Raw genomic sequence first — 18,745 nt, 5'->3', positions numbered from 1 at the left:
CTCCTTTGAAAAGGCATGTTCATTCAGATCAAGGAAGGCTAATTAATTGGTTAGTTTTGTCAAATTTTGATTTGAATCCCTGAGCCAAACTCGGTGGAATTCACTCCACTTGTCTTGGTAATCTCCGGTTTCAATTTGTGCTATACAAAGTGCATAGCTACTTGGTGTACTGGTAAGCCCAAATTCGTTGACAATGTAAAAGTTTTCATGACCTTGGCCGTTGGTTCCCATGGATTGTGAAACCACTGAATAGTTTTGATTACCTTTGTTTATGAAAAGGAGGGTTTGGAACGGATTCAACAAAATAAAGTGGTTTCAGACTTTGGATCAGTGAGTTAACTATGAGGGAGCTGTAAGAGTTTTTACACAGAAAGACTTGCATTTCTATCGCGCCTTTCACGACCACCGGACATCCCAAAGCACTTTACAGCCAATTAAGTAATTTTGAAGTGCAGTCGCTGTTGTAATGTAGGAAATCAAAAAGCACAGAACCAGTGCTGACTCTTTGAAGGAACTATCCAATTAGTCCCACTCGCCTGCTCCTTCCCTGACAGTTTTTCCTTTTTCAAGTTTATATCCAATTCTTTTTTGAACGTTACGATTGAATCAGCTTCCACCACTCATTCAGGCAGTGCATTCTAGATCGTAACTACTTGCTGCATAATTAAATAAATAAATAAATTCTCCTCCTCCTCTCCTTCCCTCCCAACTTTTTTGCCAATTATCTTTTTATTGACTGGCAAGTGTTTGTACTGAGGGAAATGTGATCTAAAAAATCAATGGGGGTGCGTGCAGAAAGAACCCAAGGACGCGATTATAAGAAGATTAAAAAAAAACATAAACTAAATGTAACTTGATGAGTACATTAATTTCTGAGTATTTCAGCCAGGTTAATGGACCAATTCTTGATTCATTAGGGTAATGCTGGAAGTGCAGTGATCCAGTGAGTCCTGGAGGAAAAACTAAACAAAGGACCAAGTTGGGAGGGCTGAAGAGCTGCCCTCCTGTTCTTGTATAAAACTTTATATGGATATTTTAGTGTTTGTGCTGATTGTTGCATTTTATTTTTGCAGGAATTTTAGCCTGGATCACAATAAACTTCTTGACTGGTATGTGTGTGGTTTTTCATCTTCCCTGCCACCATCACCATTTTAACATTGAAATTTAACTACCGTTTGGAATTTCTTACGTGGCTAGAAAATGTTTTGGCCTTTTTTTCCTCATAGCTTTGCCACCCCATTAGCATCCAAAGGTTCACAATTCATGGCAGTTTATGCTGCCAGTTAATTTAGACCCATGCAACGGTAATCTTCCATAATTTAATCATAACAAAATTGCAAAATCTAGTGTTTCTCTGGGTTCTGCCAGAACTCCTAACGATCTCCTGGCTTTTGGAGCCATGCAACGCCTATTGAATAATCAAATCCAGTATTATGTTATTAACTGTATGTCAAAATGTAATCCAGCAGAACATTATGCATGGAAGGTGTGACTTCCCCATATTTGTCATCCACCATAACCCAATATTCTGACGCCCTGCCTCATTTTGCATTGGTGCCCAACAGTGGTGGCAAAGCAGTGACCGAGAGGAAGGAGAGGTTTTCAACAAAAAAAAAAATCAATCCAATATAAAGACAACCACTGGGATGGGTGGCAGAGATTACAGCTTCAGATGAATGACTGCTTTCGGTTTGTTCCTGAGTTTGTGGCATTCTCTGCCCCCTTTGTGATCTGTTGCCACACGTTCAGTTTTCTCTGTGTAATAGATTTAGGTGTTCTCAATATATAGTAGATTTTCCTACATTTACTGACGTGAAACAGTCCGTTCAAGTATAAACCTGGTTTCCTGCAAAACCTAAAAAGTAGGACCAGTGAATTTCTTCCATTTTCCACGCAGCCAATTCTGTTGCTATTACTAACCATAACTGTTTGTAATCGACATATTTCAAGTTGGAAACCAAGTTACAAACAAAGCAGCACCATGCTATTGTGAAAGGCTTAACCGCCTTGTGTTGGGATATAAACCTGATCAGTTACAGATAAATAAGGAACACATTGCTTACTCACTAATAATGTCCCTGAAATGATTCAGAATAACAGCCAAGTGATGAGGGTTTAAATATCAATGAATGCAAGTTTAAAAATGACAAAGTTGGGAATAAGAAAGGGAAATTGAAAGGAACCTTTTAGGTAAGGGGCTCCTCCGGTAAAGACCCCCTTTGATTTCTAAGTGATTACCTGGTTCCTAACTGTAATTCACAGGTTGACTACAGTGTAGGCCACAAACTGAAAACAGGACATTGGTGTATAAATCAGCAGAAGTAGTCGCCCAGAAACTTTAGGTAACCCATAGTTTGCCTACGTATTTTAAGCTGCGGTGAGAAGACTGGTTAACTGGGCTAAAGATCAATCAAAAATGGACAGGCTGATTGAGCCGAATGGCCTGCATTTCCAATTTAGTGTGCAAGTAAGGTGGTTTTTTTGTAAATGGAAGTTTTCTAGCAGCATTTTAAAACAGGAATTTGACACTTTTTTTTAAAATATAATTTCTAGGCCACTTGTACAGTGCGAATCAAAACACTGTCGGAATCCTGGACCTGGGGGGAGCTTCCACACAGATCACGTTCCTCCCTCAGGCTGAGGTAAGAAAAACCAAGAAGGGCCTGACCCAACCAGAAAGCAAACTTGTTAAATCTAGTAATGAGTGAATTTCCACCTTTTTTTATTTCCCCCCCCCCCCCCCACCCCAAACAAAAAAAAACTGATGTAAAACATGGTTATCCGTGGGGTGATGCACGTTTTCAGTTTCTACAAGTTGTAATATAGGCACTCGTGTGTACAGGTGACATCAGTACTGCAATCGGCAATTAAAGTTGTGTGTCTGTGAGTCTCTGGAGGGGTGAAGGAAGACATTCTATTGAGGCAAGATTTTCTGGATTTAATCTTTGACACCGTGCCCTTTCGTAATCGAGCGGGATGGTTTAGAGCACGCTCAAAGTTCAATCACTCTGACAAGTTATCTTGTAAACACACAGTAATATATTATGTTCCAGCTAGCCAAGTAGGTTCTTGTGTGTGAAGGATATATTCTACAAATGTTACATGCCTGATAGTTGGGACAAATAATTGTTTGGCCAAATTCATTTTATTGTGATATTCGAGGAAAGACATTCATTTCAATATCACTTTATAATGGGGTTTGGATATTTATTTGGGGGAAAAGCCTACCTGTTGTGCTTATCAGGTTGAGGGATATTAGTGCTTGTTTGTATATAAAGTCTGCAGTTCATCACATCTAAAGTTGGAAGGAATCCTTCTTGAAAGAGAGACTTGCATTTATATATCACGCCTTTCACGAGCTCCGGATGTCCGAAAGCGCTCTACAGCCAATCTTTTACAGCTTTTGAAGTGTAGGCACTGTTGTAACGTAGGAAACGCGGCAGACAATTTGCACACAGCAATGTGATAATTGCAGATCATTTTTCTTTTTAGTGATGTTGGCTGAGGGATTAAATATTGGCCAGGAGACCCTGTCGTGAGATTATTTACGTCCATTTGAGAGGGGAAGACAGTGTCCAACATCGCATCCGAAAGATGCTACCTTCGACAGTGCAGCACTCCCTCAGTACTGCAGTAGGGTGTCAGCCTAGATTTTGTGCTCCAGTGTCTGACTCTGAGCCGAGAGTACTACAAACTGAGCCAAGGTTGACCGACTAGAAAGCTTTACTTTATTTCCCCGCTGTAAAGAGACCTGCGTCCATCGCAATGCAAGTTGTAATGCTGCTTTTGCTGTCAAGTGATTCCAACACTACCACTTTGTTAACTGTACAGGGAGAAACATTCACTGCGCACTCACAAGCCAAAGAACAAGTCTTGTCCTGTTGTTGTTTTTGTTTTCCTTTTTTTTTTATCATTTAGATTTTCACCTTGGTCATATCACTCTAGTATACTGTGCTTGTGCCTCTGCAACTCGGGCTTGAATCAAACCCAATCTAATGCAACCCTATTCCTAGTGGGCATGAGTCCACCTCATGAAACTCTACACTTCAGCGCACATTCACACGTAATTATCAGCCTTGCTCAAATAGTGCATGCCCCAAAGAGGAATTGCATTTAACCTTTTCTGTTGAGTTGATGTGCTGTTTCTTTTTCAATCTTGCAGAGTACACTTCATGCTGCACCTGAAGAATATATCAGTTCCTTTGAAATGTTTGACAATTCCTACAAACTCTACACCCACAGGTGCGTTTCATAATACAGTACTAGCCTTTCAATAACGTTTGCAATAAAGGTACAACTGATTATATTCAGTGTTGGTAAGTGTGCTGTATTTGTTGGAGAATATTGGTGGTAGTTCTAGTTAATTGTTACTCTAGTGTTCTGTTACCACTTTCATGTGGAGTCAGGAGGAACAAGAGTGCTCCTCCACAGTACTACTGAGGGGCCGCTGCATGCCGCGATCGCTCCTCTCTCGTTCTCCGTCTCCCCTTGGACCTTCCCCCGCCCCCCCCCCCCCCCCTTTTCAAGACCTTCTGATGAACGCTGCCAGAGAGACAGGAGACCCAAATTGGATCCGTCGATGTGGGCCAGCCGCCCCTTGAGGTGAGACCGGTGCTGGTACCTTGACCCAATTATTCAGATGAAACCTGAAGCCCAATTTCAAGAGCCTCAGACCTACCTGTTCAGGCGCACGAATTGTTTCCAATGCCCATTTTGCAATGGCCTAGCAAATTTTTGCCCGTGTCTTTTGCTAGTTTGCACCTGTGCCCCTTCGACTGGCTGTTTTTAGTTTGGATTTTCTATACTATTGTATGTGTATCTCCTAAGGATGAAAGTCCAAGTTTCTCCATTTTTGGTATCATTTCTCAATCTTCTGAAGCTCAGGATCCATTTTGTGACTCTTATCTAAACCATTGCCACATCCTCCATATCTCCCTTACATCTAGGTGGTCAGACTAACTGACTCATGCTGGATTATTATTTCACAGATACTTGCAGCCTTCTGGTGTCTTGTTCAAATGGCTTCTTCCAATATGAGCATAACCAGTGTGGGGATTATCACAGCTGATCCTTACCTGTCCTCACTTAACAGGCGCACACGCACTTTCTAGCTGGGGTCAATTGATAATGACCAGGAAAGAGAACCTTTTTTTTTCTCTTTCTCGCCACCCCACCTCACCCCCACCCCTGCATCCCCATCCCCAGAATGACTTTTAGCCCAGGGACACTCAGTTCACTTGTAATGCTATAAGATCAACTAAGCCAGGTCACACCAGGGACTGAACCTGGGACCTTCCTGGTCAGCAAGGCTCTGTTCCATACCATTCCCCTTTGGGGAAGGCACTGGTGCATTTACAATGAGACTGCTGAAGCATTGCCAGGTTAACGACTCTATCTCAACCTACCTGAAGGACATAACTGCCAGACAGGGCCTGCAGCAGGTGGTGAGAGAACCAACACGAGGGGAAAACCTACTTGACCTTGTCCTCACCGATCTACCTGTTGCAGATGCATCTGTCCATGACTGCATTGGTAGGAGTGACCGCCCTGTGGAGACGAAGTCCCGTCTTCACACTGAGGACACCCTCCATCGTGTTGTGTGGCACAACCACCGTGCTAAATGGGATAGATTCAGAACAGATCTAGCAGCTCAAAACTGGGCATCCATGAGGAACTGTGGACCATCAGCAGCAGAAGAATTGTATTCCACCACAATCTGTAACCTCATGACCCGGCATATCCCTCACTCCACCATTACCATCAAGCCAGGGGACCAACCCTGGTTCAATGAAGAGTGCATAAGAGCATGCCAGGAGCAGCACCAGGTGTACCTAAAAATGAGGTGCCAATCTGGGGAAGCTACAACACAGGACTACATGCATACTAAACAGCGGTAGCAGCATGCTATAGACCGAGTTAAGCTATCCCACAACCAACGGATCCGATCAAACCTCTGCAGTCCTGCCACATCCAGTCATGAATGGTGGTGGACAATTAAACAAGAGGAGACTCCATGAATATCCCCATCCTCAATGATAGCGGAGCCCAGCACACAAGTGCAAAAGTCGAGGCTAAAGCGTTTGCAACCATCTTCAGCCAGAAGTGCCGTATCGGCCTACTCCCGAGATCCCCACCATCACAGAAACCAGTCTTCAGCCAATTCGATTCACTCCACGTGACATTAAAAAATGGCTGAGCATACTGGATACAGCAAAGACTATGGGCCCTGACAACATCTTGGCTGTCTTGCTGAAGACTTGTGCTCCAGAACTAGCTGCGCCTCTAGCCAAGCTCTTCCAGTACAGCTACAACACTGGCATCTACCCAACAATTAGAAAAACTGCCCAGGTATGTCCTATGCACAAATAGCAGGACAAATCCAATCTGGCCAATTACCGCCCGTCGGTCTACTCTCAATCATCAGCAAAGTGATGGAAGGTGTCGTCGACCATGCTATTAAGCGGCATTTACTCACCAATAACCTGCTCACCAATGCTCAGTTTGAGTTCCGCCAGAACCGCTCTGCTCCAGACCTCATTACAGCCTTGGTCCAAACATGGACAAAAGAGCTGAATTCCAGAGGTGAGGTGAGAATGACAGCCCTTGACATCAAGGCAACATTTGACCGAGTGTGGCATCAAGGAGCCCTAGTAAAATTGAAGTCAATGGGAATCAGGAAAAACTCTCCACTGGCTGGAGTCATACCTAGCACAAAGGAAGATGGTTGTGGTTGTTGGAGGTCAATCATCTCAGTCCCAGAACATTGCTGCAGGAGTTCCTCAGGGCAGTGTTCTGGGCCCAACCATCTTCAACTGCTTCATCAATATCCTTCCCTCCAACATAAGGTCAGAAATGGGGATTTTCACTGATGACTGCAGTGTTCAATTCCATTCGCAACTCTTCAGCTAATGAAGCAGCCCATGCCTGCATGCAGCAAGACCTGGACGACATTTAGGCTTGGGCTGATAAGTTGCAGGCAACATTCACGCCACACAAGTGGCAGGCAATGACCATCACCAACAAGAGAGAATCTAACCACCGCCCCTTGACATTCAATGGCCTAACCATCACTGAATCCCTCACCTTAAACATTGACTCCCTCCACCACCGGCGCACTGTGGCTGCAGTGTGTACCATCTACAAGATGCACTGCAGCAACTCGCCACGGCTTCTTCGGCAGCACCTCCCAAACCCGCGACCTCTACCACCTAGAAGGACAAGGGCAGCAGGCGCATGGGAACACCACCCCCTCCAAGTTCCCCTCCAAGTCGCACACCATCCTGACTTGGAAATATATCACTATTCCTTCATCGTCGCTGGGTCAAAATCCTGGAACTCTCTCCCTAATAGCACTGTGGGAGTACCTTCACCACACGGACTGCACCGGTTCAAGAAGGCGGCTCACCACCACCTTCTCGAGGGCAGTTGGGGATGTGCAATAAATGCTGGCCATGCCAGCGACGCCCACATCCCAGGAACAAATAAAACAACTGTAGGTTAGGGTCCCTCCTCCTTTGGCTCCCAGCTATTAATAGCAACAATCAACATTGAAACAAAATATTTTCATCTGCTTTTGCAGAAATAAAATTATAATGGATGTTCACGCCTTGTAACCTTTTTTGTATCTATTTTATCAATCACTATAATCTTATCAGTAGGATTCTTGTAGAAGATCCTGATATATTCTATATTCTTAACTATTAGTTATTTAGGTTTTGGATTGAAAGTAGCGAGACTGGCTGTACTGGGAGCTTTGGGTGCAAAAGGTAAGTGCAATCTTGTTTTGATTACTGCCTAAATATTTCTTGGTTATGTAGTTGAAAGAAAGATACCAGGTGCTAGACTTCTGCCCCGCTCCATTTGTTTCTCCGGATCATAATTGCACACCTTGATGCCTCATTGAGTTGGGAATCCTGGGAAACTTGTTGCCATTGGGCAGGGCTCAGTGAAGAAAGAAAAGAAAGACTTGCATTTATATAGCGTCCTTCACTACCTCAGGATGTCCCAAAGTGCTTTACAGCCAATGAAGTACTTTTGAAGTGTAGTCACTGCTGGAATGTAGGAAACGTGGCAGCCAATTTGTGCACAGCAAGCTCCCACAAACAGCAATGTGATAATGACCAGATAATCTGTTTGTGATCCATGATCAAGTATTCTGTCAAAGGAATGACCTTGAGACGAACCCTCGTGCCTCTATACTCTCGCTTTGTTGTTCATGTGCGATGTGAAAAATAAGTGGGTCCTTCCCTTACCCTTGGTAGGACTTTTAAACTGTGGATGATGTGAAATCTGGTATACGATTTGAACTTGGTTTCTGTTTAACCTTGTGTACTTTTGATTTATTTTTGTTGTATCTGCCCATTCTTCCTTTCAGTGGGCGAGAGCAGAAGGTACAGGAGTTCATGTTTACCACAGTTCTTGAAAGCTGAATGGAAATTTGGTGGAATCAACTACAAGTTTGGAGGAATGAAGGAAGGTAGGAAAATGCTGCCACTCAACTAGGCAATCCTGTGATTGCACAGAACTTAATTCGATATTCCCATAAAATGAACCTCGGTGCGAGATACTCTGTCATTCACCGTCATGCTACCAAATAAATTGGTTAGAGCTCCATGCCCATGGACATCCCTTCACCCAAAGAGCCAAGAGTATATCTTGCACATTATTATACCTGTTACCTCACACTTATTCCCCCACTGGTAAACCATCTAGCCTCCGTTCAGCATAGCTCCGCTCGGCACGGCTTAGCTCAAACCACCTTGTAGGGAACTGTAGGAGGTTGCCCGCTACCTCTCCAGGGTGTAACCAATTGATTTTGCACCACTGGGTGAAGTAAAAGAAAAACTAATGGTGTAGGACTTGTAATTGAGCAGGCTCGAATGGCCTATTCCTGCTCCTATTTCTTATGTTCTAATTGATATTGTAAGTTTAGGCCCTACACCATATCAACAGAGCACTTTTAAATGGCACTGGTTGGCCAACACGTCAAACTGGGCCACTTTTTTTTTCTTGTGATTTAAAAATATATTTTTTTTTTAAAAAGCATCTTTATAACTGGTGTAGTGCAGTGGAATGGCATCTCCGTTCAGTTAATGTGCATAAAACTGTTCGAGTTTGACTCTTGCAGTTAACAACAACATTGGATTACTGTCTTCTACTTCTCTTGGGAAGCCACTCTCTTGGTGGTGCTCTGGTGTAAGAATAGTATGTTGTGGTACTGTGCCATACAAATGAAAGCTGATTGATTCGTGGTCTGTGCTACGTCTGCTGACCTCTGTCATCATTGAGGGCCATTAAAAATTGCCTCCCATGTTCCAGGCTGGAGAAGGAATATCCAACCAAGGTTCCCATTTCTGATTGCTATCCCGTGAACCCCTGCTGAAAAGTGCGCGCGTGCATTAGGTGAGAGAACCTTACTCGGCTGTGATGCCCTCCATTGCCAAGTAGCCTAGGTTCGCACATGAAGAGCGGCTACTTGGGTGAGGTACTGTGGGCTGCAGCACCCGTGGAACCATTCCTTGGTGTGAATAGCAGCCTCCAGGATAGGAGGGGAGAAAATTCAGTCAGGGGGGTGTAAAATGTAAAAAAGAAAGGCTTGCATTTCTATAGCGCCTTTCACGACCTCAGGACGTCCCAAAGCGCTTTACAGCCAATGAAGTACTTTTGAAGTGTGGTCACTGTTACAATGTAGGAAACTCAGCAGCCAATTTGCGCACAGCAAGCTCCCACAAACAGCAATGTGATAATGACCAGATAATCAGTTTTTACTGATGTTGACTGAGGGATAAATATTGGCCAGGTCACCGGGGATAACGTCCCTACTCCTCAATGAAATAGCACTATAGGATCTTTTACGTTCACCTGAGAGAGCAGACGGGGCCTCGGTTTAACGTCTCATCCGAAAGACGGCACCTTCGACAGTGGCGCACTCCCTCAGCGCTGCACTGAGTGTCAGCCTAGGTTTTTGCGCTCAAGTCCATGGAGTGGGACTGTGAACCCACAACCTTCTGACTCCCAAGTGCTGCCAAAATGTAACTTGTACGCTGAATCGGATGGAATAACCTGTGTAAATGTATTTGCATTTGTAATCGCAGTTCCCTCAGGCTTCCACTCTTGCTACACTGAAGTTACGAAGGTGATCCGGAAGAAACTTGATCAGCAAGATGAAATTAAAAGCCGGAGTTTCTATGCCTTTTCGTATTACTATGATCGAGCTGTGGATGCAGGAATGATTGGTGAGTGAGCAGCTGAATTTTTTTTTTTGTCCTTTTGTTTTTCTACATATATCTGAAGCCTGTTTTCAAAAGCTTTATATGTCTTTTTTTGTTTTAGATGCTGAGAAGGGTGGCGTTATACTTGTGAAGGATTTTGAAATGAAAGCTGAAGAAGGTAAAAATAAATTATTCAGTCTCTGAAGTAGGAATATTCTGTGCTCCAGGCACCACGTTAAAAAGTTTGTAACCTCTCCTCCTTATCTAAATAGAACTGGTTGCCATAAGAACAGGCTTCAGGTAGCCACCACTCCGCCCCAGCAAGCAAGATTTTCCACAGTGCTTTACACTGCATCCTTTTGAGTGGACCGACGGGATTACATTACAACTCTTATTAAACAAAATTCCAAAGCAAGTTTTTATGGGGGGGCTGGGGAGGAAAGGGAGAAGGCGGCAGTCCGTTTCACTGTAAATGCTCTTTTCCGTTGGAGCATATTTTTTTTGTCAAAGCTTATTGTCTTCCTAAACAGATCGAAGTCATAATGACACAGATGGAGGCCATTTGGCCCATCGAGTCTGTGCCAGCTCTCTGTAGAGCAATCCAGTCAGTCCCATTCCCCCGCTCTATCCCCGTAGCCCTGCAAGTTTACATAAGAACATAAGAAGTAGGAGCAGACCATACGGCCCCTCGGGCCTGCTCCGCCATTCAATAGGATCATGGCTGATCCGAACCTAGGCTCACGTCCACTTCCCTGCCCGCTCCCCGTAACCCCTAATTCCCTTATCAGCTAGGAAACTGTCTATCTCCGTTTTAAATTTATTTAATGTCGCAGCTTCCACAGCTCTCTGAGGTAGCAAATTCCATAGATTTACTACCCTCTGAGTGAAGAAGTTTCTCCTCATCTCAGTTTTGAAAGGGCAGCCCCTTATTCTAAGATTATGCCCCCTAGTTCTAGTCTCACCCATCAGTGGAAACATCCTCCCCGCATCCACCCGATCAAGCCCCCTCACAATCTTATATGTTTCGATAAGATCGCCTCTCATTCTTCTGAATTCCAATGAGTAGAGGCCCAACCTACTCAACCTTTCCTCATAAGTCAACCCCCTCATCTCTGGAATCAACCGAGTGAACCTTCTCTGAACTGCCTCGAGAGCAAGTATATCTTAAATATGGAAACCAAAACTGTACGCAGTATTCCAGGTGTGGCCTCACCAGTACCCTGTATAACTGAAGCAAGACTTCCCTGCTTTTATACTCCATCCCCCTTGCAATAAAAGCCAAGATTCCATTGGCCTTCCTGATCACCTGCTGTACCTGCATACTAACCTTCTGTGTTTCATGCACCAGGACCCCCAGATCCCTTTGTACTGTAGCACTTTGCAGTTTCTCTCCATTTAGATAATAACTTGCTCTTTGATTTTTTCTGCCAAAGTGCATAACCTCACACTTTCCAACATTATATTCCATCTGCCAAATTTCTGCCCTTGTCTATGTCCTTTTGCAGGTTTTTTATGTCACAGAATCACAGAAACCCCACAGTGCAGATAGAGGCCATTTCGGCCCATCGAGCCTGCACCAACACATATCCCACCCGATCCCCGTAACCCCTACACCAACACATATCCCACCCTATCCCCGTAACCCCACGTATTTAATCCCCCTAACACTAAGGGTCAATTTATCATAACCAATCAACCTAACCCGCACATCTTTGGACTGTCCTCCTCACTCACTGCTTTCCCTCCCATCTTTGTATCATCGGCAAACTTGGATACGTTGCACTTGGTCCCCTCATCCACATCGTTAATATAGATTGTAAAGAGTTGGGGTCTCAGCACTGACCCATGCGGAACACCACTAGTTACTAATTGCCAACCTGAGAATGAACCATTTATCCCAACTCTCTTTTCTGTTAGATAGCCAATCTTCCACCCATGCCAGTATATTACCCCCAATCCTGTGATTTTTTATCTTGTGCAGTAATCTTTTGTGTGGCACCTTGTCAAATGCATTTTGGAAGTCCAAATACACCACATCCACTGGTTCCCCTTTATCCACCCTGTGTTACGTCCTCAAAGAATTCGAGCAAATTTGTCAAACATGACTTCCCCTTCATAAAACCATGCTGACTCTGTCCGATCAAATTATGCTTGTCCAAATGTCCTGTTACTGCTTCCTTAATAATGGACTCCAACGTTTTACCAACCACAGATGTTAGGCTAACTGGTCTATAGTTTCCAGCCTTTTGTCTACCTCCTGTTTTAAATAAGGGCGTTACATTAGCAGTTTTCCAATCTGCTGGGACCTTTCCTGAATCCAGGGAGTTTTGGAAAATTACCACCAATCCCTACCGCTACTTCTCTCAAGACCCTAGGATGTAAGCCATCAGGTCCAGGGGATTTATCCGCCTTAAGTCCCATTATCTTACCGAGTACCATCTCCTTAGTGATTTTAATCGCGTTTAGCTCCTCCACCTCCTCCCCCCCCCCCCCCCCCGATAGCCCCCTGTTTGTCCAGTGTTGGGATATTTTTAGTGTGCTCTACTGTAAAGACTGATACAAAATATTTGTTCAGCGTTTTTGCCATCTCCATGTTCCCCACGACTAAATTTCCCGGTCTCGTCCTCTAAGGGACCAACATTCACTTTAGCCACCCTTTTTCTTTTTATATAACTGTAGAAACTCTTGCTATCTGTTTTTATATTTTTTGCTAGTTTACTTTCACAATCTATCTTCCCTTTCTTAATTAATCTTTTAGTTATTGTTTGCTGGCTTTTAAATGCTTCCCAATCTTCTATCCTCCCACTAGATTTGGCCACTTTTATATGCCCTTGTTTTCAGTCGGATACTATCCTTTATTACTTTACTTAGCTACGGATGGCTGTCTTTTCTTTTACGCCCCTTTATCCTCAGTGGAATATATTTTTCTTGACAGTTGTGAAATATCTCCTTGAATGTACACCACTGCTCATGTACCGTCTTACACCTTAATCTATTTTCCCAGTCCACTTTAGTCAACTCTGCTCTCATATCTTCATAGTCTCATACCTTCATAGTCTCCTTTATTTAAGCTTAGTACACTGGTTTGAGATCCAACTCTCTCACCCTCCAACTGAATTTGGAATTCAACTATGTTATGGTCACTCATTCCAAGGGGATCCTTTACTAGGACATTTTTTATTAATCCTGTCTCATTACACAGGACCAGATCTAAGATTGCCTGCCCCCTGTTTGGCTCAGTAACATACTACTCAAGGAACCCATCCCTAATGCACTCTATGAACTCTTCCTCAAGGCTGCCCTGCCCAATTTGATTTGTCCAGTCAATATGAAAGTTAAAATCTCCCATGATTATAGCTGTTCCCTTATTACAAGCCCCAACTATTTCCTGATTGATACTCCGACCAACAGAGTTGCAACTGTTAGGAGGCCTATAGACTACGCCCACTAGTGACTTTTTCCCCTTATTATTCCTTATCTCCACCCAAACTGTTTCACTATCCTGATCCTTTGACCCAATATCATTTCTCACTATTGCAGTGATTCCATCCTTTATTAACATAGCCACCCCACCTCCCTTTCCTTCCTGTCTGTCCTTCCTAATAGTCAAATACCCCTGGATGTTTAGTTCCCAGTCATGGTCACCTTGCAGCCATGTTTCTGTAATGGCCACCAGATCATACCCATGTGTAGTTATTTGTACCGTCAACTCGTCTATTTTGTTACGAATGCTGCGTGCATTCAGATAAAGAACTTTTAAATATGTTTTCTGACAATTTATTCCTGCTTTTATCCCCTTTACTACTTTACCTTTATCTTTATATATTCTGTCCCTTCCTGACACGCTCTGGTTTTTAATTCCCCCACTGCTACCTTGCTCTATTGCCTTCTCTGCTGACATTTTTATTTTTCACTCTCTTGAAACCTCCCCCCCCACTAATTAGTTTAAAGCCCTCTCTACAGCCCTAGTTATTCGATTCGCCAGGATTCTAGTCCCAGCACTGGCCAAGTGAAGTCCGTCCCAACGGAACAGCTCTCTCCTGTCCCAGTACTGGTGCCAGTGTCCCAAGAAGCAAAACCCGTTTCTCCCACACCAGTCTTTGAGCCACGCATTTAACTCTGATTTTATTTACCCTAGCCAAATTTGCTTGTGGCTCAGGTAGTAATCCAGAGATTATTACCCTTGTGGTTCTGCTTTTTAATTTGGCCCCTAGCTGCTCATACTCCCTCAGCAGAACCTCTTTCCTTGTCCTATCTATGTCGTTGGTACCAGCATGGACCACGACAACTGGATCCTCCCCCTCCCACTCCGTGTTTCTCCAGCCCAGAGGAGATGTCCTTAACCCTGGCACCGGGCAGGCAACACAACCTTCGGGACTCTCGCTCTCGGCTGCAAAGAACTTTATCTATCCCCCTAATGATACTATCCCCTACCACTACAACATTTCTTTTTACTCCCCCCACTTGAATGGCCCCTCGTTCCACGGTGCTGTGGCCAGGTTGCTCATCCTCCCTGCAGTCCCCGTTCCCGTCCTCACAGGGAGCAAGAGCCTCGAACCTGTTGGACAAGAGCAAGGGCTGCAGCTCCTCCAACACTACCTCCTGGATCCCCGTACCTGCCTCACTCATAGTTACACCCTCCTGTCCCTGACCACGGACTACATCTGAATTAGTTAATCTAATTGGTGTGACTACTTCCTGGAATACAGAGTCCAGGTAACTCTCCCCCTCCCTGATGTGTCGTAGTGTTTGAAGCTCGGACTCTAGCTCATCAACACAGAGCTGGAGTTCCTCGAGCAGCCAGCACTTACTGCAAATGTGATTACTGTGAACATCAATGGTGTCCACCAGCTCTCACATATTGCAGCAGTAACACATCACCTGCTCTGCCATTCTATGTAATTAATTAAATTTATTATTATTATTTTTAAATACCCTCTGCCCCGATTCTAGATGATGAATATCACACCTCTATTTAATTGAACTTACCAACTTATAAAGGTTTAAAAGGGAAGGAAAAGTACTCGCCAATCACCTACCAGCTTGGCTGTGATGTCACTTTTGAATTCTGACCTCCCTTTGGAATGTTGCCTGTGGAGCCTGTTTAGGCTGCCTCGCCTCGCTGCTCCGACTCGACTCAACACCCGCTGCTGCTCCCGGCTGCCTTGACTGGGCCTCGCCTCGCTGCTCCGCCTCCGCGATGTCTGCTAATCCTGGGGCTGGCAGGGAAAACAAGGCCAGAAACAAAACAGAAACAGCACCTAACACCCCACTTACCCTAACTCTCTCACTTACCCAAACTCTTACGGCACTCTCTGTTTATTTCCCTCAAGTGCCTATCCAGTCTCCCTTGAAAACATTGAGTGTCTCCGCTTCCACCACTTCCGTCAGCAGCGAATTCCAGGTCGTCGTCACTCGCTGTGTAAAAAAGTTTTTCCTCACTTCCCCCCTGTATCTCTTGCCCAAAACCTTAAATCTGTGTCCCCTAGTCCTTGTACCATTAACTAATGGGAACAGCCTTTCCCCGCCTAGCCTATCCAAACCCGTCATAATCTTGTACACCTCTATCAAATCATCCCTCAACCTCCTTTGCTCTAATGAAAACAAATCCAGCTTCTCCCACCTGTCCTTGTAGCTAAGATCCCCATCCCTGGAACCATTCTGGTAAATCTCCTCTGCACCCTCTCAAGGGCCTTCACATCCTTCCTAAAGTGTGGTGACCAGAACTGGCTGCAATACTCCAGTTGTGGCCTAACCAGCGCTTTATAAAGGTTCAGCATAACTTCTCTACTTTTATACTCAACACCTCTATTTATGAAGCCCAAGATCCCATATGCTTTGTTAACCACTCTCGATATGTCCTGTATATAGCTAATGTTACCCCACTATTCAAAAAAGGTGGTAGAGAAAAAGTGGGGAATTATAGGCCGGTAAGCCTGACATCGGTAGTGGGGAAAATGCTAGAGTCTATTATAAAAGATGTAATAGCAGAGCACTTGGAAAGCAGTGACAGGATCGGACAAAGTCAACATGGATTTACGAAAGGTAAATCATGCTTGACTACTGGAATTTTTTGAGGATGTAACTGGTAAAATAGATACGGGAGAACCAGTGGATGTGGTGTATTTGGACTTTCAGAAGGCTTTCGATAAGGTCCCACATAAGAGATTAGCGCGTAAAGTTAAGGCACATGGGATTGGGGGCAAAGTACTGACTTGGATAGAGAACTGGTTGACGGACAGAAAGCAAAGAGTTGGAATAAACGGGTCGTTTTCCGAGTGGCAGGCAGTGACTAGTGGAGTACCGCAAGGATCGGTCCTAGGACCCCAGCTGTTCATAATATATATCAATGATCTGGACGAGGGAATTGGATGTAATATCTCCAAATTTGCAGACAACACAAAGCTGGGTGGGAGGGTAAGCTGTGAGGAGGATGTCGTGAAACTCCAGTACGATTTGGACAGGTTGGGTGATTGGGCAGAAACATGGCAAATGCACTATAATGTGGATAAATGTGAGGTTATCCACTTTGGTGGCAAAAACAGGAAGGCAAATTATTATTTGAATGGCAATAGATTGGGAGAAGGGGAAGTGCAAAGAGACCTGGGTGTTATTGTGCACCAGTCGCTGAAGGTAAGCATGCAGGTGCAGCAGGTGGTTAAGAAGGCAAATGGTATGTTGGCCTTCGTAGCAAGAGGGTTCGAGTACAGGAACAAGGATGTCTTGCTGCAGTTGTACAGGGCCTTGGTGAGACCACACCTTGAGTATTGTGTGCAGTTTTGGTCACCTTACCTGAGGAAGGACGTTCTTGCCATGGAGGGAGTGCAGCGACGATTCACCAGGCTGATACCTGGGATGGCAGGAATGATGTACGAGGAGAGATTGTGTCGATTGGGCTTATACTCACTGGAGTTTAGAAGATTGAGAGGGGATCTCATCGAAACCTATAAAATTCTGTCAGGTCTGGACAGACTAGATGCAGGAGGGATGTTTCTGATGGCCGGTGAGTCCAGAACCAGGGGTCATAGTCAAAGGATAAGGGGTAAGCCATTTAGGACTGAAATGAGGAGGAATTTCTTCACCCAGAGAGTGGTGAACCTGTGGAATTCTCTGCCACAGAGGGCGGTGGAGGCCAGTTCATTAAATATATTCAAGAAAGAGTTGGATATGTTTCTTGAGGCTAAAGGGATCAAGGGATATGGGGAGAAGGCAGGGACAGGGTACTGAATTTGGATGATCAGCCATGATCTCATTGAATGGCGGAGCAGGCTCGAATTGCCGAATGGCCTACTCCTGCTCCTATCTTCTATGTCACCTTCAGGAACTGACGCACATTAACTCCCAGGTCCCTCTGTCCCTGCACACACTTTAAAACTGTGCCATTAAGTGTATATTGCCTCTTCGTTCCTTGTGCCAAAATGCATCACCTCACACTTCTCTATTAAATTCCATCTGCCACTTGTCTGCCCATTCTGCTAGTCTTTCTATGCCCTGTTGCAGTCAATTGATATCATCATCACTGTTTGCCATACCCTCAAGTTTGGTGTCATCGGCAAATTTAGAAATTCCACTCTGTATTCCAATATCCAGGTCATTTATTTATATATATCAAAAAAGAGCAGTGGCCCCAGCACTGACCCTTGGGGAACACCACTGTCTACCATCCTCCAGTCTGAAAAGCAGCCATTTACCACAACTCGTTGTTTTCGATCCTTAAGCCAATTCCTTTTTCAAGCTGCCACTGACCCACCTATTCCATGAGCCTCAATGTTGTTAACTAGCCTTCTATGTGGTACTTTGTCAAACGCCTTCCAAAAATCCATGTAGACAACATCCACTGCATTCCCTTCATCAATCCTCTCTGTTACTTCATCAAAAAATTCAATTAGATTAATCAAACACGATCTTCCTTTTACAAATCCATGTTGGCTCTCCTTAATTAGCTTAAACCTCTCCAAGTGCCCGTTAATTTTTTCCTTGATTATTGTTTCTAAAACTTTACCCACCACTGATGTTAAACTGAAATAACAACAGAAAATGCTGGAAAAACTCAGCAGGCCAGGCAACATCCGTGGAGCGAAATTAGAGTCGACGTTTCGGGTCAAAACCCTTTATCAAGACTAAAGAGGCACAGGGAATGAAATAGATTAAAAGGCCAGGCTGGGAGAGAACAAAGAGAAGAGACATTAAGAGGTATTCAAAACGAGACGAGATGGTGATCGGACTAGTGGAGACAAAAGACAGCTCTAGATTAGGTGTGAAATGTGCTGGCAGACAGCTGCCATAACCTCGGCCCCTATTATTTTTACTTATTTTTTATCCACACCTTTGGTTTCCCCCCCCCTTTCCTTTTTTTTCCCTCTCTCCCACATGGCAGCTGTCTCCCATTCTGCCAGCACATTTCACACCTAACCTAGAGCCGTCTTTTGTCTCCACTGTCCTATCACCATCTCGTCTCGTTTTGAATACCTCTTAATGTCTCTTCTCTTTTGTTCTCTCCCAGCCTGGCCTCTTAATCTATTTCATTCCCTGTG

The 18,745-nt window shown here is 44.4% G+C and overlaps 1 protein-coding gene across 4 annotated transcripts in view; it reads left to right on the top strand.

The window, feature by feature from the left end:
* The window catches only part of entpd5a (ectonucleoside triphosphate diphosphohydrolase 5a), an 81,333-nt gene that overhangs the window by 50,985 nt on the left and 11,603 nt on the right, over positions 1-18,745 (top strand). For all 4 annotated transcript variants that reach the window (XM_086002683.1, XM_086002686.1, XM_086002684.1 and 1 more), the window contains exons 6-12: positions 1,074-1,109; positions 2,554-2,642; positions 4,163-4,242; positions 7,705-7,766; positions 8,375-8,476; positions 10,095-10,235; positions 10,333-10,389. In XM_086002683.1, coding sequence (XP_085858809.1) covers positions 1,074-1,109; positions 2,554-2,642; positions 4,163-4,242; positions 7,705-7,766; positions 8,375-8,476; positions 10,095-10,235; positions 10,333-10,389 — 567 coding nt within the window. The remainder of the gene's footprint in view (positions 1-1,073; positions 1,110-2,553; positions 2,643-4,162; positions 4,243-7,704; positions 7,767-8,374; positions 8,477-10,094; positions 10,236-10,332; positions 10,390-18,745) is intronic.

The sequence above is a fragment of the Somniosus microcephalus genome, chromosome 12, assembly GCF_052327205.1.
Source record: "Somniosus microcephalus isolate GS21.2 chromosome 12, FLI_Smic_1.0, whole genome shotgun sequence".
NCBI classification, from domain to species: domain Eukaryota; kingdom Metazoa; phylum Chordata; class Chondrichthyes; order Squaliformes; family Somniosidae; genus Somniosus; species Somniosus microcephalus.
This window is presented reverse-complemented; position numbering and strand designations above follow the sequence as displayed.